General features: G+C 30.2%; 2 protein-coding genes and 1 long non-coding RNA gene across 6 annotated transcripts; 2 read left to right on the forward strand and 1 right to left on the reverse strand.

The window, feature by feature from the left end:
* The first annotated feature begins 139 nt into the window (after positions 1–139).
* Positions 140–6,028, forward strand: LOC100578563 (putative uncharacterized protein DDB_G0286901). Of its 2 annotated transcripts, XM_006562951.3 has the most exons (5): positions 141–366; positions 827–944; positions 1,258–1,698; positions 1,765–1,970; positions 2,061–6,028. In XM_006562951.3, exons 2-5 carry the CDS (start codon positions 832–834, stop codon positions 4,913–4,915), a joined length of 3,615 nt encoding a protein of 1,204 aa, XP_006563014.1. In that variant the 5' UTR covers positions 141–366; positions 827–831; the 3' UTR covers positions 4,916–6,028. The 2 variants fall into 2 exon arrangements, with proteins under 2 accessions (XP_006563015.1, XP_006563014.1); XM_006562952.3 differs by lacking the exon at positions 827–944 and having other exon boundaries at positions 140–366.
* LOC726392 (sodium-independent sulfate anion transporter) lies at positions 5,905–11,858 on the reverse strand. Of its 3 annotated transcripts, none has more exons than XM_026445079.1 (10): positions 11,229–11,858; positions 9,445–9,658; positions 9,190–9,344; positions 8,440–8,737; positions 7,976–8,288; positions 7,715–7,876; positions 7,486–7,626; positions 7,138–7,283; positions 6,867–7,058; positions 5,905–6,572 (listed from the first exon to the last, which is right to left on the reverse strand). In XM_026445079.1, the coding sequence occupies exons 2-10, from the start codon at positions 9,577–9,579 to the stop codon at positions 6,309–6,311; spliced, it is 1,806 nt and encodes a 601-aa protein (XP_026300864.1). In that variant the 5' UTR covers positions 9,580–9,658; positions 11,229–11,858; the 3' UTR covers positions 5,905–6,308. The 3 variants fall into 3 exon arrangements, with proteins under 3 accessions (XP_026300864.1, XP_026300863.1, XP_026300865.1); XM_026445078.1 differs by lacking the exon at positions 11,229–11,858 and adding an exon at positions 10,008–10,530; XM_026445080.1 differs by lacking the exon at positions 11,229–11,858 and adding an exon at positions 10,103–10,226.
* On the forward strand, positions 9,359–10,150 carry LOC102654480. Its single transcript, XR_001705568.2, has 2 exons — positions 9,359–9,518; positions 9,631–10,150. It is a non-coding gene; the product is annotated as an uncharacterized LOC102654480 (long non-coding RNA).
* Positions 11,859–20,652: the final 8,794 nt, after the last annotated feature.

Consider the following 20,652-nt stretch of genomic DNA (forward strand, 5'->3'; position numbering starts at 1 on the left):
ACAACCAATAAATTTCCAGTGTTTCGAAATGTCCTTTAAGGGGGGTATTATTTGAATTTCGAAAACTTATCCTAATTTTAATATAATAAATTTCTTAGATATATTATTAGTATTAAGATTACTGAACGTTATATTTTTGGAAAAAAGATGTACAATGAATAAGTTGTATAAAAATTACTTTTTTCTTATTCACTTTAAAAATTTTTCTATCATTTGCATTTGCGCATCCTCCTATCCTATCAGTATTATGGCGTCCTTTACTGTGGTCGGTTGTTCCTTCTAATCTCTGCAAATTAAATGGAAGAAAAACTTGCTGTTAAAGATTCTAGTTTAATTCTTTGATTGCCATCAGAAAATTAAATATCGGTAACTGGATAATTTATTATTCTTATATAAAGAAGCGTAAAATTATTTTCGAGTTGAAAATTCATAAGAATGTCGTTTTTATTCGTTCTTAATTGCGTCGTAAATGTATTTATTATTTATTATTGTTTTCAATATTCATATTAACAGAGCATAAAACATGTAATATAAATTCAAATTAATCAAGAATTTTTTTTATATTTATTTTAATTTTTTTTATAAAATGATCTAAAAAATTCTGATGGAAAGTAGTACATAATAATTTCATGATTATTAATTTTATTTTTAATTTTTTCTATTGTTGTTTATCTTAATTTGACAATATTGATTGTTGATTATTTAATATATAAGATTTATAAGTATTATTTCTATATAATTTTTATGTGTATCCTGTAAAATTTTAAATAATATATTATTTTTTATTTGGAATTATATTTAGTTTTTCTTACTAAATTTATGATAGGTAAAATGGATTCTGCTGATAAAGATTTAAAAAAATCATTTGACATAGAGCAGATGGCTTTAATCGGCAAGATGCATAATATGCAGTGGCTAAAAAGTAATTCTCAATTATCAGGCCAGTACGTTTATATATATTTTATTTTCTTTATTTTCTTATTTTTTTATCATTTATATTATTATTCTTTTTACTGTAAGAAATTTTAATGAAATATGGTATTTATACATAAGTAAGATGCATTTAATTAGCACTACATTTAATTATATTGATAAATATTTATAATAATATTACTAGTTATAGTAAAAGTTTATATATTTAATATTAATCAATAATAAAAATTTTTATATTTAAAGAAAATTTAATAATAATCTTAATAGTTGTTTGTAAAATATATTTTTAATTTTTTTATTTTTTTATTTTTTTTTATATTATAGTATGAAAACACCTCCAGATGGGAAAGAAACAGAAAATAATACACCTAAAAGTGAAATAAATGAAGGAACAAAAGAAGAAACTGAAGTTGTTTCAACTAACACTCATTCAAACAATCCTGAATTAGATAAGATTGATCTTATTTTAAATAAAGATATAAATGAAAACGATAATACTATAAATAAAGATATACATCAATCATCTTCTGAAATTTTTGATTGTTCTCAAAAAGATATGGAAACTGTTTGGAATAAAGATGTTAATATAACTAGTACATTGTTTCCAAATTCTCAGTCTTTAGTAATGGAAAGGCTAGATAAACAAGAGATGATTAGTATGTCTTTGACAGAGAATATTGTTACAGTTCAATTAGAACAATTTAGACTTAACGAAGGGGAAAAAAATAAATCTGGGGAATTGCATAATGAAATAGATAATGAATGGTAGGTAATAGATTAATATAGAGATTAATTAATTTTATATCACATTTGTATTATTTATATAATTAGGAATAATGGTCAGCATAATATATCTAACTTACCAAAGTCAGACAGTAATGTAGATAATCAAGTTAGCTCAAAGCAGTGTCATGATAACAATAATAATAATGAAAGATCTAAAAGCCAATCGCCATTGGAAACAAAAACAAGTATACAAAAAACAACAAAGACTAGTGTTAAAAAATTGAATGATCAAAAAATTAAAAAACAGACAGGTATAAATTAAATTTTAATTTTTAATTTATAATTGAATAAAAAAAAAATACAATGTAATTTGCATTAAGAAAATATGATTTTTCTTACAGGTACTTTAAAAGAATCTTGGACTTCTTCAAAACAGGGTTCTAAATCTAAAGATGATTTGTTGAATATATGTAATGATCATAATATTACTTCAACTTCTCTGGATTCAAAAAAAGTAGCTCTAGGTACAACTCCTAAACTTATTGATAAATATAGTAAAATTAACAGTTATAATAAAAATTTAATTATGAGTAAAGGGGCTCGAATGAAAGAACAACAGTTTTTTAAACAAAATTTTTCTACATTTAATGATAATGTTAATAGAAGCAAATCCTCCATAGAAGGATTAGATGAAAAAAATAAATCTGTTACAACAAAATTAAAATCAAGTAGAAATGAACCAGACAAGAAAACTAATGAAGCAGATGATACAAGAAGATGTCATAAAGTTCAAGTAACACGTACTCAATCATACAATGTCCAATATAATAGAAATAAATCTTTAATAAAGTCACAGCAACGATATTCAAAAAATACAACTAAGCCAGAAGAAAATGGATGTATTGATAATTCATCTAATGTTAACAATATCAATATATCTAATTCAGTTGAAAATATATCAAGAAAGAAATATGAAAATCAACAATCTTTATTAAATAAGCAAATTAGTAATACTCAATTCAATCAAAATACTTCAGGAAAAAATGTAAAGAATCCAAGTGTTATGGAATGCAATATAAATGAAAGAAGTTCAGTAAAGTCAAGTTCTGCATCAAGCAAACGAAATTATCAAAATTTTTCTAATACAAAGAATAATACCGAAAGAAATAGTAAAGATGACCAAGGATATACACAGAAATTTAAGAAAGATACTAATGTTTATAGACGATCTTCAGGTATTCTTCAGTCATGCTTTAAAGATTTAAATGGAAAAGCAAAAACAGATGATCATAAAAAGAGTATTGATAATAATAATTTAACAAAAGATTATAGAATAAATCGTATTGGTTCAGGAGAGAAAATGCATTCTCAATTTGAAAGCTCAAAAATATCTGTATACTCACATAATACAAGTAATGGTGCTAGTAATATAAAGACTGATGCATTAGATTCAACTGCTGTAAATAATGTACAGTCTATAAAATCATTAAATTCTTTTTCGAATAGTACCAAAGATTGTACAACTATACATACATCTATTCATACACCGCAAGAATTACAGATTTCGCAAGCTTCTTGTAATGAAACTGAAGTACAATTTGTGAAGACTGAACAAAAACATACTAGTAATAATAATAGCAATAATAAAACAAATAATTCTGAAACGAAATCAGTTAAATTTTTGGATAACATTCAGGAATTTAATATGGCACATCATTCTGCAATATCATATTCTGATAATTCCATACATCAAAATAAGCTTTCAGCAAATTCATTTTATTCTGATTTACAAACTGCATCACATACAAATAATGCTCAACAAATTGAAAATCACCAAAATATACAAAATAAGAGTTATTTCGATAATAATAATGCTCAATATAATAATTCTAGCCCCAATACTCAAAATTCTGAACGAGATTTACATCTGATGGATTTAGTGCATCAAAAATCAGATCAAACTTCCCATGTGTCACCACAAAATATATTACCGCACAATAATTCCAATCCAGCTATTGCTATGGCAAATGGTATACCTTATCAAAACATGCCTAGTGTCTATATAAATCAATACAATAATACACAAACTATACCAAGGAAAACAGCTGATAGTACAATTATCTCTCAAAACGCATTAATTCCAAGCACTTCTTCTTACACGGTAGAAAACCAGAATATCTTGCAAACTGATCCTTCTAATATTTTGATGCATAATACTCAAACATCAGTTCTACCACCACCAGGTTTTCATAATCATCCTATAACTACACAACATAATCAATGGAATTTGCCGCTTCCGGATATGTTTCTTTTTGGAAATATGATGAATCCTGGACATTCTGTGAATATTCCTATTCAAAATTCCAGACATATGTGTAACGCGGATTTCAGTAATATGCAACAAACAAGTTACTTACAGCATCCGTTATTTTACGTTCCACCAATGTGCATGCAAAGTTGGAATCCATTATTGCAATATCCGGCACCTTTATTCCAAAATCCTCCGTACAGTAATTGCAATACATTTCCCAATCAAGTATTATCAGCAAATAGCTTGACGGACTCTGTTAATTGTCCCGTATCGACGTCTATGCAAAACAACTTGTACAAACATTTTCAACAGATGCAACCTTTGGAAAATACTCCAAATTTTTCTGTTCCTGTAAAACTTGATAATTATATGGGAAATATGCAAAATTGTAAAACGAATAACATCAGGATGAAAGATAATACTATGGACGTTCATATGAGAACTAGTCAATATCGAACATCTGTGCCAAATGAATATCAAAATTGTTCTCAAGATAATCAATTAATGGTACCGTTTTCGTATGCGATCACAATGGATCCTGTTACGAGGAATGGTTCATCAAATATGCATATGCAAATGAATCAGAAATATGCACCACGTCCTCTTGCTACTGGTTATCAAAGAATTCCAGAAACTTGTCCTGTATTTAATAATCAGGATAATAGGAAAGATGACGTATCGAAAAACGATTCAGAATGTGTACCACCTATGGTATCACCAAGAGAATGTATGTACTATGGAGTTAATTACCCACGGAAGAGTGATACTATTCAAAATTCATCCATACGATCGGATATAAAACCTGTAACTTACAACATGCATACTGTTAATACCCAACATTATGTCCCTCATTTTCAAAAGAATACAACTTATCACGTGTCACCAAAAGAACTTTCATCCAGGATAAATATCGGACGTGGTATGCGCAAAACGATGGATCAGTAAGCTTAGAAAAATGGCAAAAAATGCATATATATTTATTTCTTTTTTTTCAATAGATAATTGCAATTAAACGGTACAAAAAATGGTTGCACATTTACCTTACAATTTTTCATCTTGTTTGTATCATCGTTATCTTCATATATGTATATGTATATCGTAAAAGTCAGTTTTTTAATTAATCTAGATATAATATCACATACGTCATATTAGATGTCACGCACTACTAGAAAATAGTTTTCAAGTTGAGAAGCTTTAAAAGAAGTTTATATGATACTGCCATTTGTCAGAAATATTATGCGACAGTTCGTCTTGTTTCCTATCGTAACAGTGTGAAAGTAGCAAATCTATTTTCTAGATTTTCTTCAAATATTTATATTCATCATTATTACTAGACATTGATGTTACTCGTTATACTTGGATTCTATGTACTTTTAAAAAAATAATTAAGCGTTTTTTATTAGGCGCTTCATATCGTGTAATTAATACGAAAAGATGATACACGGTATGTAATTAGAAATGCAAATTTGCAAAATACTTTTTATGTTCCTACTATCGAAAGTATTATGACTGTTTAGTATTTAGTTCACATTATAAACAATTTTATTTCTTTATTTTTCTATTAAATTAAATTCCGTGATACGTATACAATAATAGTTATAATGATGATTTAGACTTTAATTGATTACAATGTTAAATAATTTAATTTCCACGACCTAATATCGATACATAGTTTTTTTACTTCGTCGTTTTTTTCTGTGTCATTTGGAGGCAAAGAGTTTTATATAATATATATATTTTTGTTTAAATATTACTTATATTGTTAAGAAATATCATATAGTTTATTTTTCGAGGACTTACAAGTTTTTACAAAATAAAACGTAAACTTGCCATATTTGGTAGATGTTATATATATATATATATATATAAAAATATATATTATAATCCTTCGACATATTCTGATATGCATTTATAACCACAGTATTATTCTTTCATCTGTATTATGAAATGCACGTGTCAATAGAATCTCTTTGAAACAGATAAAAAAAAAAAAAGTAATTTCTGATAAACAATATCATTGCTGGTCGATTCATATATCTTTATAAAAAGTTTAAAAAACGTACGAATTATCATACGATTCATATGTACATCATAAACATGCGTTAATGTTCATTACGATTTTATACAATATCGTTGATAGTCTAATACAACTCAATTCAGATATTATATATATATATATAAAAAAAGAAGAAAAGAAAAAAAAGGGAAAAATTAGAAAAAGGAGAAACAAAAAAATAAAAAAAAAAAAAAGAAATCTATAGAAATTTTAAATATTTTTTTGAACATCTAATTCTTGATATCTCGTTAAAATTTTCGTTCCGTAAATTCGTAGTTGATTTCAAAGCTTCGTACTCGTAAGTTCATTTCTCATATCACTGGTAGTTGTCCCATTTGACATATCTATTATCTCCGTACCAATTTTTTTGATCGCTTTGGTCGTGTTCAATTCTTTCAAAGCAGTTACGAGCTCGGTATCGGTATTAACCACTTTAATCGTTTCTTTGGAGAGCGATTGAATGCTTCGTAAAACTTCCTTGGAGGGTTGTAACATGATCAGGCAATGATTCTTTTCTTTGAAATCTCTCATAACCATATTTAATCCCTGTAAATGTTACAAATGGAAGAATTTGAACAAATTTAAATGTGTTCAAATCTGTCCTAGATCTTACATCTTTGAGCGATTGTTGAGCAATCGAGTTATATTTTTTTCTTTGTTACCGTCGTAATAATAAAAATTACTAAACACTATTACGCTATTTTCTCTGTAAACATGACAAAAGTTAAAGAAAAAAAATTATCTTTGTAACATGAACGTAGAAGAGAGGATAGGAAAAGGCTCGAAGAAGTAAAATCCAGGCCAAATTCGAAATCAGCTACTTAAGATTATTATCCATACACGCGCCGCAGTGAAATCAATTTTATCGATGTGCTTGCAATCTAGAACGACGATTTTCGTGTTCTTGAAAGTTTTCAGTAATTTTTGATGATCCTTAGCTAAGTTCTCTAACAGATATATCCTTAGGTAGTCCACCGCTGGGAAAAGTAATCCGGCGCTGGGACGCACGAGGATGTAACTTAACGTAGAAGTCTGCGGTAAAAAATGAGGATATTTTTAAAACAATAGCAATCTCTTTCTCGAATCTTTGTCAATATTGTTATGTACTTACATTTCTGTATTCGATATATATTGTCGGCCTGGCGTTGAAATAAACTAATATTGCCAGATCAATTGCCACCCCTATTAAAATTCCTAATTCAACTCCGGCGAACAAACATGCGAAGAATGTTGTAAATGTCGGGATTAAATCTCGTTCTGGAATCATATTTTCCAATTAAGTTTTTTCGAAATGATATAGATACATGCCATATCATTAACATTCTTCGAATGATCTTATATGAAATCCTATAATGGGATTTCGTATATATACATATATACAACACGTTTGAAACATTTCGTCGTATTTTATTTATTTATTATATTTTTTTCAATCATTAATTTTATTTTTTCTACTCACTGCTGCATCTCCAAAGTGGCCGTATCATTTTTATCTCGATCATGAATATCACCGCACAAACTATCACGGAGCTTAAAGTCGCTCTTGGAATATAATAGAAGTACGGCGTGAGTAAACTCAGAGCGAGAATGACTAGAATACCTACGGCGAATATAATCGATTTCCATAAATTTCCAATTTTCCTTCTTCCATTCTATCTCCTGTTATCTTTACAATCGTAGAGATCTACCTGTATAAATACCACCCAAGGGTGTTCTTACGCCGGAAGCATTGTTCACGGCGCTTCTGGAAAAGGAGCCTGTCACTGGCATGGAATGGAAAAACGAGCCAACAACGTTACATAGACCCAAAGTTAACATTTCCTGAGTGGCGTCGAGCGATTGTCCTCGCGCTTTGAAAAGCCAATTAACGTTTTAGGAGGGGAAAAAGAAGATCGAACGAGATGTCAATTTTATGAGGAAATCAAATATCCGTGAACTTGAAAACTTACAAAATGCTTTCGCAATGGCTACGTTTCCGATGATCGAGATCAATGGAACGATCACTATACCGGAACCCAAGTTTTTGCAGATTTCAACGAAAGTTTCGGTTCGATTTTCAACACTGATCGAGAAAGATGGTGGAGCGATAGTGGGCAGACCGGCATCGATATGGCCTGTAAGAGCGAAAGGCACTTCGCCGTGATTTTCGAATATGTACGATGCGACAGCGCACAAAATCACCACAAGAGCATTCCTGCCAGTCCCCACGAACCAGATCAATTTTCTTAAAATTCCATTCGAGACTTTGATGTCCTTGAGTTTCTGAAACAAGAGGAAAATACAAAAAAAAAAAAAAAAATAACGTACGTACGTCTTTTTTCTCGCTCAGTTTTCTATCCTTTTTTTCCTTTCTTACGTATTCACGGCGCATAAGAACTAGTTTTGCTGAACGATAGCGTTCATGGTGAATTACCTTCAAGGTCAATAGAATTAGAATGCAGCAACAAGACAAGATCAGGTCAGGGATTCTGGTTCGATGGATGTTGTTTGCCAATTCCAGCCAAATCTCAACGAAACTTTCCCCGTGTATTTTTATACCCAGCAAACTTTTTATTTGACTGCAGGCGATAATTAAGCTTGCCGCAGACGTGAATCCAGAGACGACCGGTATGGAAACGAACTCGACGAGGAAACCCAGCCGAAGGATTCCGAAAACTATCGTGACGCATCCTGATAAAAAACACAAGAGGATTGCGTAATCCGGAATACCCCTGGAACACGATCGAAATGAAAAGAGGAATTAGACATTGGGAACGGAAAGAAGTAATTTGACCGTACGTTTCCGGAATCAAAGATAACGAATGATCGAACGAGCCTTTTCATTCGTTCATTCGAAAGTCAAGAGTGAATTTTTGAACGTTATTCGCGTGATAAAAAATATTAGAGGTAGATGATTCTTGGAAGAGAAGTGTTTAAACGAAGAAAAGAAAAGAAAGAATTGCGCAAATTAATACACAATATATTCTCGCGATAATTGAGTTTCAAAAGAATGGCAACATCTTTTCAAGTATCATTATTGTATCACGAGATCCAATTGTCCATTATGATGTTCGCGAATTTAACCACTGTACGAGCAGATTAAGGCTACTCTATTCACAAGTCTTCGAGTCTTAAATTAAATCTAAAGGAGTCGTGTTTTCGCGAGAAACTTCTAACGGCTTACCTCGCGTATGTGTACGTTAACAAAGAGATCAATGCAGTCGGTCCAATATTGACTTCTCGACAGGTACCAAAAATTATGTAAACGAAACTGCCAGCAAACGCGCTGTAAAGGCCATATTGCGGCGTCAAACCTGCCAGCCCAGCGTATGCGATCGCCTGAAATTACAAATAATTGCATCGAGTGCAATTGATCCGATCGAATTGGAACATCGACGTTCAATTTCACGGATATAAAATCGTGAATCTAGGAAAATACCTGTGGTATCAGGGTCAGGCCTACTGTCAATCCCGCAACCAGGTCACCCAATGCGTCCTTCGTTTTGTACAGCGGTAACCATTTTAAGATAGGAATTTTCTCCTTCAATAACTTTTCAAAGCTAAACCCGGTCATTTCGCAAAAATTTCTTCCACCTTCACCAACCAAAATCCTTTTTTTCAACAGTTTCAGCACATCGTGTCGACTCGAAATTCTGAAAATATAACACGATTCAATGATGAAGATCCGAACGAAGGAAGAACCTCGATTTCAAGTTTCAATCGGCAGATCGTCATAATTCATCGGCCTGTCTTCTTAATATGCGAGCTGCATCGCCTCATTAACTGGCATCGCAATCGTCGTTTCAATGTCTCGCCGATGAAACAACAAGCGGGCAATTAACGAATTTTCGAGCGAACAATTAGTAAATGATTTTACGCGCGAGAACACGATTTAACGTCACTAACTGAGCGGTGGTCACGTGTGACCGTTTAAGCACGTGATTTTCCAGTTTTCCTCGTCGACAGTTACCGCGGAAATCCTATGTTAATATCTCACTGTACCGTTCATTATAACAGTTTTCAAATTCCAGTTTCACTTTCATCTGTCACGAAGAAAGTTATCGCAAGGAATAACCGCGATGAACCAGTTTGTGTACCATCGCAACGAGGATCCGATGATCTTCAAGGAATCGCGATCAAGAAAATGAAGAAATGTCGGTGGACGAAACGTTCGTTGGACGAAAGAAGATTAACGATTGATGCGGTATCTCGTACCTGCTCTGTACACTGATTAAATCTACAGCTGTTTCACACGTGCCTCGTTCCCCCACTACTCTTCGAAATGTCAGGATGCGAACGCATGCGTCAGTCCTTCCCTAAATGGATACTGGGTTCGGCAAGATTATTCGGTTAATTAACCGAACAACAAACGAATCTTTTTTTCAACCGACCCGTATACAAATTTTTAACGTTTTTATTCTTGATTCTATTGATTCGTTTAACGTTTTTTATCTTACACCTCGATCTACACATTTCTCGCATCCTGTCTTTTCATATCATTATCATTTCGTTCTTTAACTAATTAATAAAGTTAAAATTATAGGGAACATGTTGCAATTTTTATTTCTTTTATTGATCATGTTTCGTTTGATAATAGAAGGAATCGAGCAACAAGTTGCTACCATTATATTGCATACGTATTTTTTCTATAATGGAATTAAGTATGACTAACAATGTTATCTTACAATTTTGCATACATCATATTATTCAATAGATTTTAGATTTTCTAAACATTAACTTAAAAATAATCATATAATTTTTCATTGTTCAATTGTATTCTTTCTATTCTAAATGAAATAAAAATTCGTGCATGGTCTCGTATTTTTAACTTAATTTAAATTATAATATGTATCATATTATTATTAAAAACATAAGATTTAGATCGAAACGATATCACGTAGACAATAATTTTGCACTACGATGATTTCACATCGTGTCAAATCTCATCTCGCATCATTTCGCACTGTGTTAATTTCATCTGTATCGTTAGATGCGAAGTCTCAAAAAGATTGCATCGTTGACCTGCATCAATATTTTAATCTTAAAATAAGAAAAATTTGCACGAACGATAAAAGTGATTATGACACTTGGCGTGACTACTTGCCTCTACAATTACGCTCGTAACGTAACGCGCCAATAATGAATAAATGTTTATGAATAGTGTATCGGTGTGGATTTTACAGAGAAACAAAGGCAACGTGTTGGTAGAAACAACGGACTCACCACGGATGCTCGATTGTTCCAGAATGGGATTCCTTTCGTGGATTATCGTGGAATGTGTCAATTGCTTCGACGACGGATACACTTTTCTTTCTCATTCGAATCCTTTTTAACGGTGAACTTCTTGTTCCAAGAGAATGGTTGAAATTCTTATCGTCGTATGCCGAACATCGTGTACATGACTGTAATTACAAGGACGTCGCGTGGTCTTGAACGACTATGTGTTTTGCATGTTAACGGGGCAAGCGTAACGATGAATCCGTGAAAGTAAACCAGAAATTATTGTTGTTCGATGAAAATTTGTCATGAAATTTTTTCTTAATTTTGAATCGAAGAACCCAATGGTGTAATAGAAAGGTTGAAAAGTTAAAAGGATGTAAAGAGTATGAAAAAAATTACAATCGTGTTAGTTTTATCCGCACTAATGAATATTAAAGAATAACGGAATATGTAAAACAAGGCGTAATTATTTGTTTAAATACAAGTGTTCAAACATTACAAGATCATTTTTCACGGAAGACAATAAATCTATTCTCAAATTGACGTTTTATTGAAAAACAACGTCGAAGAGAGAGAAAAATTGATGGATTACATTCGCGACTTGAGCACTCGATACATCTAATACTAAAAATAGAAATTGTATTTTATTAGTTTTACTCGATTGTAGTTTTACTCGAGTGTTTAACGATAAATTTTCAATATCGTCCTTGTTAATTGTTAATTGTCTTATTGTAAAAACAATATTTTCGAAACGAAAGTGTATATCTCTAAAATGATCGATAAAAGCTTAAACCAGATAGCATTTTTAAAAATATCACGATATACGTTACTTACTTACACAATGACTAATAATTGAAATTTGAGTATAATATTAACTCTTCAAGAGAATTGCAAACAAAATGATTTGTGATTATTTTTACACCTATATAAAGAAAATCATATGTAAATCACAATTTATTATATTTGATCGGTTTAATATTATTTTTATATTTTTAGAAAACACTTTACTATTTTATATTATCACTTATTAATGTGTTGTATTATTTATCGTTTTGATTGATTAGATGTGAAAATTTTCAGTTTCTATATCTCGTTAATTTTCTAGTGTCACTGTTTCGTTTGACTTAGACTTATACGTGTCTACTTGTTTGCTCATTGCCTTAGACTGTTCCAAGTTTGTGTTCCTCCTTATTTACAGAAATAATTAGGCGTTTTAAAAATACTTATCATTCATAGATTAAACATGCAAATAGAAATTGAACCAATCGGCCCAAAGATATAAGTAGTGTAATTAATATTTCAATAATTTTTTTATTTCAGTATTATTCAATTGGTATTATAAAATAAAGCACTAGTGAAGACAATCATCAAGACAATTATCATGAGGTAAAAAAATTCAAGAAATGATTGGAGAATTTTAATGATAAGTCATTTAAGCTTAATCAATAAAACAGCTATTCTCAGAAATAATAGAGAAACTCGATTGCAATTGACTTGCGAATGAAAAACAGAAGAATTGTCTAAAATGACGAATAATTATTTTTATTCGTTATTTCATTTTCACTTGTGTGAAAATATTTTTGACAACGATATGTTTATTGAGATTTATTGACTACAATAATACAATACTGAATTTAAAAAAATGATTTCATCCAGGATCAGATGGAAAATTTTCTGGAGAATTTGATTATCTACAATTTACCTCTTCTAACCTGCTAAAATGATTCTAGACGATCAATATGAATTTCGCTAACGAAGTAAAATTATAATTTTCGAACACAGTTGTCAAAAAAAAATTGTTTGCAAAATTTACATTCAGATTTTCATGTAATTTATTTTTAATTTATTTTAAAGAACGTAATATATAGTTCAATGTTCAAAATTGTATGATTAAAAGAACAATACTAGAATTCTACTTCAACAATTCGGTATATTTATTTTATTTTACTTTGAAATATTGTAAAAAATGATGTTTTGCTCATACATAGACGATTGAAAGTTGCAATACCAGTATTGTATTAAGCAATATTTTATATATTAATTTTTTATATTTTATATGTTGATTTGATGATATTTAGATGTTATGCTGTTAGATGGGCGATGACTTTCAGTTAGTAAAAGTTTCTAATTAATTGAGTATTGATAAAATTTTACATTAAAATTTTACATTAAAAAATAGAATTCAAAATATTTCCAGAAATCACTTTCACTAAATTATAATTTTTTTAAAATGTGTCTACTAATAATAACATTAATAGGAATATAGAATTAGAAGAATTAGATAAGAAATACAAATGACAATAGAAATAATAATGTTATTAAAATCAAATTATAATATATTAATTTTTTTAATAGAAATATAAATCTACTGGATAAAGAAAAATTATAAAAATATGCTGATCTCATCTATTTATTTATTTGTTATAATAATATTACAAGTATCAATAATACATAAGAATTTGAATGTTTAACTAACTTTTAAATTCTAATTTAATTTAAACAATATATATGTCATATGAATAAAAAATGAAAAAAAATAGAAGTTTTTTGAAAAAATATATTTTAAATTTTAAATACATGTAAAAAAAAAAGTGGAAAACGAAAGAAAAACAAATAGAGAAATTTTGGTATATAATTCTTAAAAAAATTTAAATTTATTTCCATTAATTATACAATTCATATTAATTGAAATATTATAAAAATACATGTTAGACTTTAAAAAATAATTTAAAATTAGATTGAAGTATAAATATCTTTTCCACGTTTAGTGACACGCGACACTATAACCATCTAGCGGTGAAAAGATGGAATTAAAATTGTAATGAAAAGGACATTGTGGCGCCATTTAAACGCAAAAAGTGGAACTAAAATTGAAAAATTTCTTAATTTTAAAAATAAATTTTTTAATTTGAAGATTCAAATTAATCTCTAAAAAATAATTTAAAAGTGATTTTATTTAAATATTTATTCTTATTTATTTATAAGTTATTTAATAAATATATATATATGTTAATTAATAAATAATTTTCAATCTATTTTCTATCTACCTAATAAATAAATAAAAAAATATTCCAATGAAATTAATTTTATAAATTATCTTATATATAAATATTTAATAAATTATTTTTTAATTTAAGCTTTAATTTGAATCTTAAAAAAATAAAATAAAAATTAGGAAAAATATATTTTTAATTTTAGTTCCACTTATTTATCAGTAGATGGCGCCACAATGTCCTTTATTCGTAATTTTAAGTTTTTATTTTCTATCTATTTAATAATAAATAAAAAATTATTCCAATGAAATCAATCTTATAAATTATCTTATATATAAATATTTAATAAATTATTATTTTTAATTTAAGTTTAATTTGAATTTTAAAAAAATAAAAATTGAGAAAAAGTATATTTTGATTTTAGTTCCACTTTTTATCGTTAGATGGCGCCACAATGTTCTTTACTCGTGATTTCCAGATAATTAGTTCTAGTAATTCACCACTAGATGGCTATAGTGTATCATATTACCAAACATAAAAGAATATTTAGACTTAATCTTAAATTTTTTTAAATTTAATCTAAAATCTTCAAATAATATTCTGGAAATTCCATTTCAACGTAATTAGCCAAAATATTAAAAATATATTTTCATAAAATTCTGGTTTGAATTTAAAAATTTATTAAAAATTGTTTAACTTTAATATCAAAGCACAAATATTTCACTTTTCAAAAAGCAAATTTTGATCAGTTTTATTTCAAATGATTTAATTATTAATTATACAAATGTAATATAATTATTAATTATACAGCAAATGATAAATTAACTTTTTTCGTCTTTAGATTTCAACTAAAATGAAAAGGGAACAAATAGCATTTTTCAATGAATTGTATTTCTAGACAAATTATCATGCAAGTATTATACAATTTATTCTTTTTTTTTTTTTAGACAATTATTTATATTTCTTCTATTCTAATAGACAGTCTGACAATGAAAATGGTTTTGTTGTGTGTCTCTAATGCGATGGTAGCGGAAGTAACCTTTTATTGTGTCCGAATACTCGAGTCTGAAAAATTACGTAAAATCGGCGGATTGTGTGATGTAACGAAGAAACGCAGAACAAAACGAATATCACGAAGTTCATCCTCTAACAATGAATCATCTTTTATATTTTTTTCTTTCTTTCGCTCGTCAAGCCACAGTACTTCCGGTGAGTATCAAACATTCTTAAATTTCCATTTCGTGTTGACAAATAGAATCCTTTTGATTTCTATCCGAGCCAGAGATCTCAAGCTATAGGAACAGTCAAGGAAGGTCGAAAAAGAAAGGCTATTTCCTTGGAAAGCAGTTGATCATATCTCGAATGAGATTTCTACATGATGAGTACGATTGAAATATAATGGTTTGCAAATCGATCATGATTCGAACTTACGGATTGCGAATTCATTCGTATTATTCGACGTACGATTGGTATTCATGTCACATTGTCATTGATTTCGATCAAATAGGTATCATTTCAATTTCTATATCAATGTGATAGTAACTAATTCAATGCATTCTATTCCCCAAGTCCACAGGACCATTGGAATTCAGAGAATTGCATCTTCTTTCCGGATCTTGGAATCTTTGCATGATAATATTCGTAACGGAACACGTGGTTGTTAAAAAGCGTCTCATGAAGCGGAGTCAGGAACAACCAAAAGCGGCGTATAAAGGATGAGGAAAGAAGCGGTTGAACCTTTTATCAACTCCAGATCGTTGTCCATGAACCCCAGAATGCTGTTTTTTGTGAAAAAGAAACCTGTTGTTCGTACCTGGGTTTTTAGTCCTTTATTCCTCTTCCTTGTATATTCTTTTATTTCTTTTACAAGTGCTCACATGTCTCACGTTCACTGTTTCCTTTTACAGAGTCTATTTACTTCTGAAACTTCCTTCTTTTTAATTCGAGTTCTATAATCGGAAAATATCGTCAAACCAGAGAAACTTCTAAGGTAGAATAATTCTTGTGATGCAGCATGCATCCACGAGACGTGATGAAAATTAAGAAGAAAAAAGACGAACGAGGATTGCGTGTATCATTTGCGTAAATTTCGCAACGATGCTATTATATCGTCTCGCGTTGCAAAAAGAATCTTAAAAAGAGGATGGTAATTAATTGTTAGAGTTATCCAATGCATTTTGAGTTAATACTAATTAATTTTTTTTTTTCAGGGAGATTGTCCATTTACGAAAAATGCAAATATTCTTTGCAAAAAATTTATATAGGATATAAATTGATGAAAAAGATTATTTTTGAAAAAGGGTAAGAAAAGAAAGATTATATTATACTCAAAGATATCTTATAAGAAATTATCAACGATAAAATTTACACAAGATATTTACTTTAGATATTGTAATTTTCCTTGAGGTAAAAGTAACAAACTTGTGCAACCCTAAAACGAAGACCATCGAGCGAAGAAATCGTATCTAGGAAGTTGAGGACATCATGGACATCCAACGGAACAACATTTAGCGGGGACATTACAACGTGTTTCATTATTTTTTAAGGAGCCAAAGTCGTCGATTCTCCGTCTTCTCTCTTTATCTCTTTCGCTCTTTAGCTGTTCGTGTTTCTCTATGGAAACGATGCCCGAAGCACGTTTTACTTGGTTAACGACCCTTTCGTGCCAGCGAATAAATTCCAACTGCCCACGTAGACTACTATATTTATTGAGTCTCTGGGATCGACGTTAAAGAGGGGCATAAAGTAGTCGAAGTAGTCAAGTTCAAGAGCGACAGATCGGCGATCGGATTACGAAAAAGAAGAATTCCTCTCGAAGATAGTTTCTCTGGGCCAAGGACTTTTTCAAAAATTTACATTTGCCTAATTTATGTTTCTTTATCTTTGATCTAAATGCTATGAAATGCTATGAAATCGGTCTTTACAGATCGTAAACAATTTAACAACTCTTTACTACATAATTTCTTTTTCCCCAGACATATAATTAGTCGTTGATTGGATTGTTCTGATGAGATCAAGATGACATAAACAACGTCGAGTCTGCTACCATGAGTTGAATTGAAAAATCCTAGAGGAAGATAGACAAATTTTTATATTTATAGACTTAAAAAGTCAAATTTGTCAGCATTAAGAATTATCCTTGAATTTATGAAAGATATCAAATATCAAAAGATTTGAAAGTAAAACTCAATGAAAAAATAACTGGCAACGCAGAGGAGGCTGAATTTACCGGTTAACTGTATCTGAATCATAAAATCGGCTACGTGAATCAGAAGATTCGAATGAAAGTCTGAAGAATTTCCTTATTTGGCCTTATACAAGAATTTTTAAAAGTGACGAAAGATAATTGAAACATGTTGTTTTCAATGAAATTTTTTTCAGATTAATTAGATTTTATATTAATTTTTTAAAGTAAGAATAAACATTTCGTAATTTTTTATGAGATTAATTAGGTAAGAATTTATTTATTTTGACTTTACTTGGATTTTACTATGTCATAAAATTAATTAGCTCTGACTAGACGGTATTTAACAAAAGATTAAGATTAAAATGAAAAATGTGAAACTTTTACCATATCGTACATTATGAATTATATCTTTTTAAAAAATATAAATGTATTACAAACAATGCAGATATGTGCATTAAACGATATATTTGATTTTTTTTCCACGTGGAAACATTTTTATAATTATATTGCATATGATAATTGTATTGTTTGCAGATCAAATTCCAAACAATTAATCGATCGTCGATTCGATTAAATGTCTTTTTGTTTAATCGAAAAAATTGTTTTCACCGACCGTTGCAGCGTTAGAGAAATCTATCGTTTAAAAGAAAAATCTCGTAACGTTATGCGAGTGAGGAAATCAACATGAGGGAACGTCGTCTGTTAATTTGCACACCTCTGTGCATTTCTTTATTGCCTTGCAGTACTACCCCCTTTGTACCGTTAATGCCATGTTTTTCCAAGACAAATTCTAGCAACTATTATACAACGCGTTTCATGAGTAACAACCATACTCAAATAGTAATTCTGTCTACTAGATTCCAGTTAGATTCGCGATAGTAAAGTTAAATAGTACCAGAATGTTTTGCATTTTTCTCTGGACGATTAACATAAATTAATCTGCATTAGCATAATTTCGTGCAATTAACATAATAAGTGTAACGCCCGAGGCATCGAGCGAGCGAAAAGGTCCGTTGGAATTCCCAGGAACGTTGTACATCGTTGATAGCAGTATCAGTTCTTACACGACGCAGGCAAATTTACACACTCGTACCTTTTTATTGCCGCTCGAAGCAGCCAGGGTACGTCAAGTCTTTACCGTTAGTATTTTTCGGCGGGCCAAATCTTTGGTGAGATTTATCGAGCGATACAACGGAAACACTTGTATACAAGGAACAATTATTAGGATACCAAGTTTTCAATAATCGTCCCGAGAAGAATGATGAAACGAAGATGAATATGTAATACGTTACATATGTAAAAGATACCAATTTTATGTACAAGATCAAGAATATTAACAGATAAAAGTTTGTGATACATGCGTTACAAGAATTAGAAATTTCATGGAGATAAAATGAGAATTTTAGGTATCAATCACCAAAGATGAATCAATTATACGCGAGGAAGAAAAAATTATTGATCGGAATTAATTTTATTCTTCCTGAATTCAATATTATGTAATATCCAATTATAGGATTGGAGATTAATTATTACGTCACGAAAGTTTTTTTTATTTCAACTTGGGTGGAATAATTCAGAGACCTGAGACGTCATTGATTCGATATTTAAATATGCAGATATCGTGCTCGATCTCCTTAAATCATTTTTATTTGTCAACGAATTCCATAACTATAAATTATTCGAGGATAAAATTACACATTGGGATTTTAATTCACAGTTATCGATACATATCATACTATCCATTAGTATTTTATTACATTTTTATAAGTTAAAAATTTATCGTAAACTAAATTTTTTCGATTCTGTCATTACATTTTCTATTTTTTATTATAGGAATTTTCAAGATATAAATACGTTATTCGTGTAAAATTAAAATCGAACGTATTTGATCTAACCAAATATGTGTCTTCAACATCGATTTTCGGATACGCTTTCATGTTCGATGTAGCAAATATCAAAAGCTACAAGTTTGAGAAAACACCGTTACATCTTATTCCAGAGAGTTATTCGAAACACAAATTTATGCGTATGTTTTTTTATCTCTTATTTTCTTTTTGGGATAAATGTTGCAAAATTGATTGTTCGAACGAATCGAAAATGTTTAAATATTGAATATTAACGAGAAATTTACAAAATTTATAAAAGAAAAATGGAGGAAGAAGAAGAATAAGATAGGATATATGGAATAAACGAATAAGGAATCTATAAAGAATGCATTCGTCATTCGTAGAGAATCGATCGATCTTTTTGGACGATGACTCGACACGATCCAAAACGTGATCTCGTGACCGTTATATTAATCAGATGTATCGGTAATGGCCGATGTTTACGTTGTTGATACTTCTTGGCAGAGTGGCTTTCCGACACCGGTACATTATACGCATATTTTCTTGACACACGGAAGCATGATATATCAAGGATACAGGGTGGTTCTCGTGGAATTCAAACGACACGTATGCAAACCACCGGTTGTGGTATAATATTCTCGTATCACGATTAATCCGAATCTCATCCGTGAAATACCAACGAACCTTGTCGCTGATTCGATAATTTCGGTCACGGAATCCAGTTTTCTTCTGGGTCAAGGATAACCTTCCACGCGATACAATGTACGTACATTTTACACCTACGCTCGAGACACTGACCCGTTTCACGAGAATAACATCTCTTTCCGCGGTACACAATTTTTCAAGTAGATTTCTCTTCTCCACCAATGTCTTTAATACAATAATTCGTTAATCCTCTACACGATATTATTCGCGATAAACAATCAAGGATGCGCGTCATCGATCTCCAATCCGATACAGCGGAAGATTACGTTGGCGAGATGCAAATACGTCCGTTGGAATTTTATAAATCGTTAATGATACTCGCGTCAGTCAGTGATTCAATCGACCTCCGTTCCCTATAAAACAGGCGTCTCGACTTAACAGATAAAGAATATACAGAGAAGCGAAAAAAATACAAGATGGAAGTGATTTTTAAAAAATGGAAAATTTATTAAGCTGTATCTAACGGTGCTGTTTCGTATCGGAGACGGCTACAACTATTCGGCCAAGCTTTTTTTCAACAGTTCTCTAGCTATCAAGGAGGGGCAAGTCGGTGGGAGACGAAGGAATTCAAGGATTTCTCGAATCGTCAAGATTCTCTTCCTTACTTGCAGCGTTATTTAAAAAAATCTCAAATATTAAAAGTTATTCGAATAATCCGCGCAAAGACAAAATAGGGAGAAAAGAAATAGAAAGAG

Source organism: Apis mellifera, linkage group LG14, assembly GCF_003254395.2.
Source record: "Apis mellifera strain DH4 linkage group LG14, Amel_HAv3.1, whole genome shotgun sequence".
Taxonomy (NCBI): Eukaryota; Metazoa; Arthropoda; class Insecta; order Hymenoptera; family Apidae; genus Apis; species Apis mellifera.

What these genes read in the sequence shown, in the direction of transcription:
- LOC726392 (XM_026445078.1), bottom strand. Translation starts at nt 10,048, where the DNA reads ATGAAAGTGAAACTGGAATTTGAAAACTGTTATAATGAACG. An exon ending in GAAAACTGTTATAATGAACG is followed by an intron (nt 9,659 to 10,007) that starts GTACAGTGAGAT and finishes TTATATTTTCAG; the next exon opens with AATTTCGAGTCGACACGATG. An exon ending in AGCCATTGCGAAAGCATTTT is followed by an intron (nt 7,877 to 7,975) that starts GTAAGTTTTCAA and finishes GGCTTTTCAAAG; the next exon opens with CGCGAGGACAATCGCTCGAC.
- LOC100578563 (XM_006562951.3), top strand. Translation starts at nt 832, where the DNA reads ATGGATTCTGCTGATAAAGATTTAAAAAAATCATTTGACATAGAGCAG. An exon ending in AATGAAATAGATAATGAATG is followed by an intron (nt 1,699 to 1,764) that starts GTAGGTAATAGA and finishes TTATATAATTAG; the next exon opens with GAATAATGGTCAGCATAATA. An exon ending in AAAAATTAAAAAACAGACAG is followed by an intron (nt 1,971 to 2,060) that starts GTATAAATTAAA and finishes TTTTTCTTACAG; the next exon opens with GTACTTTAAAAGAATCTTGG.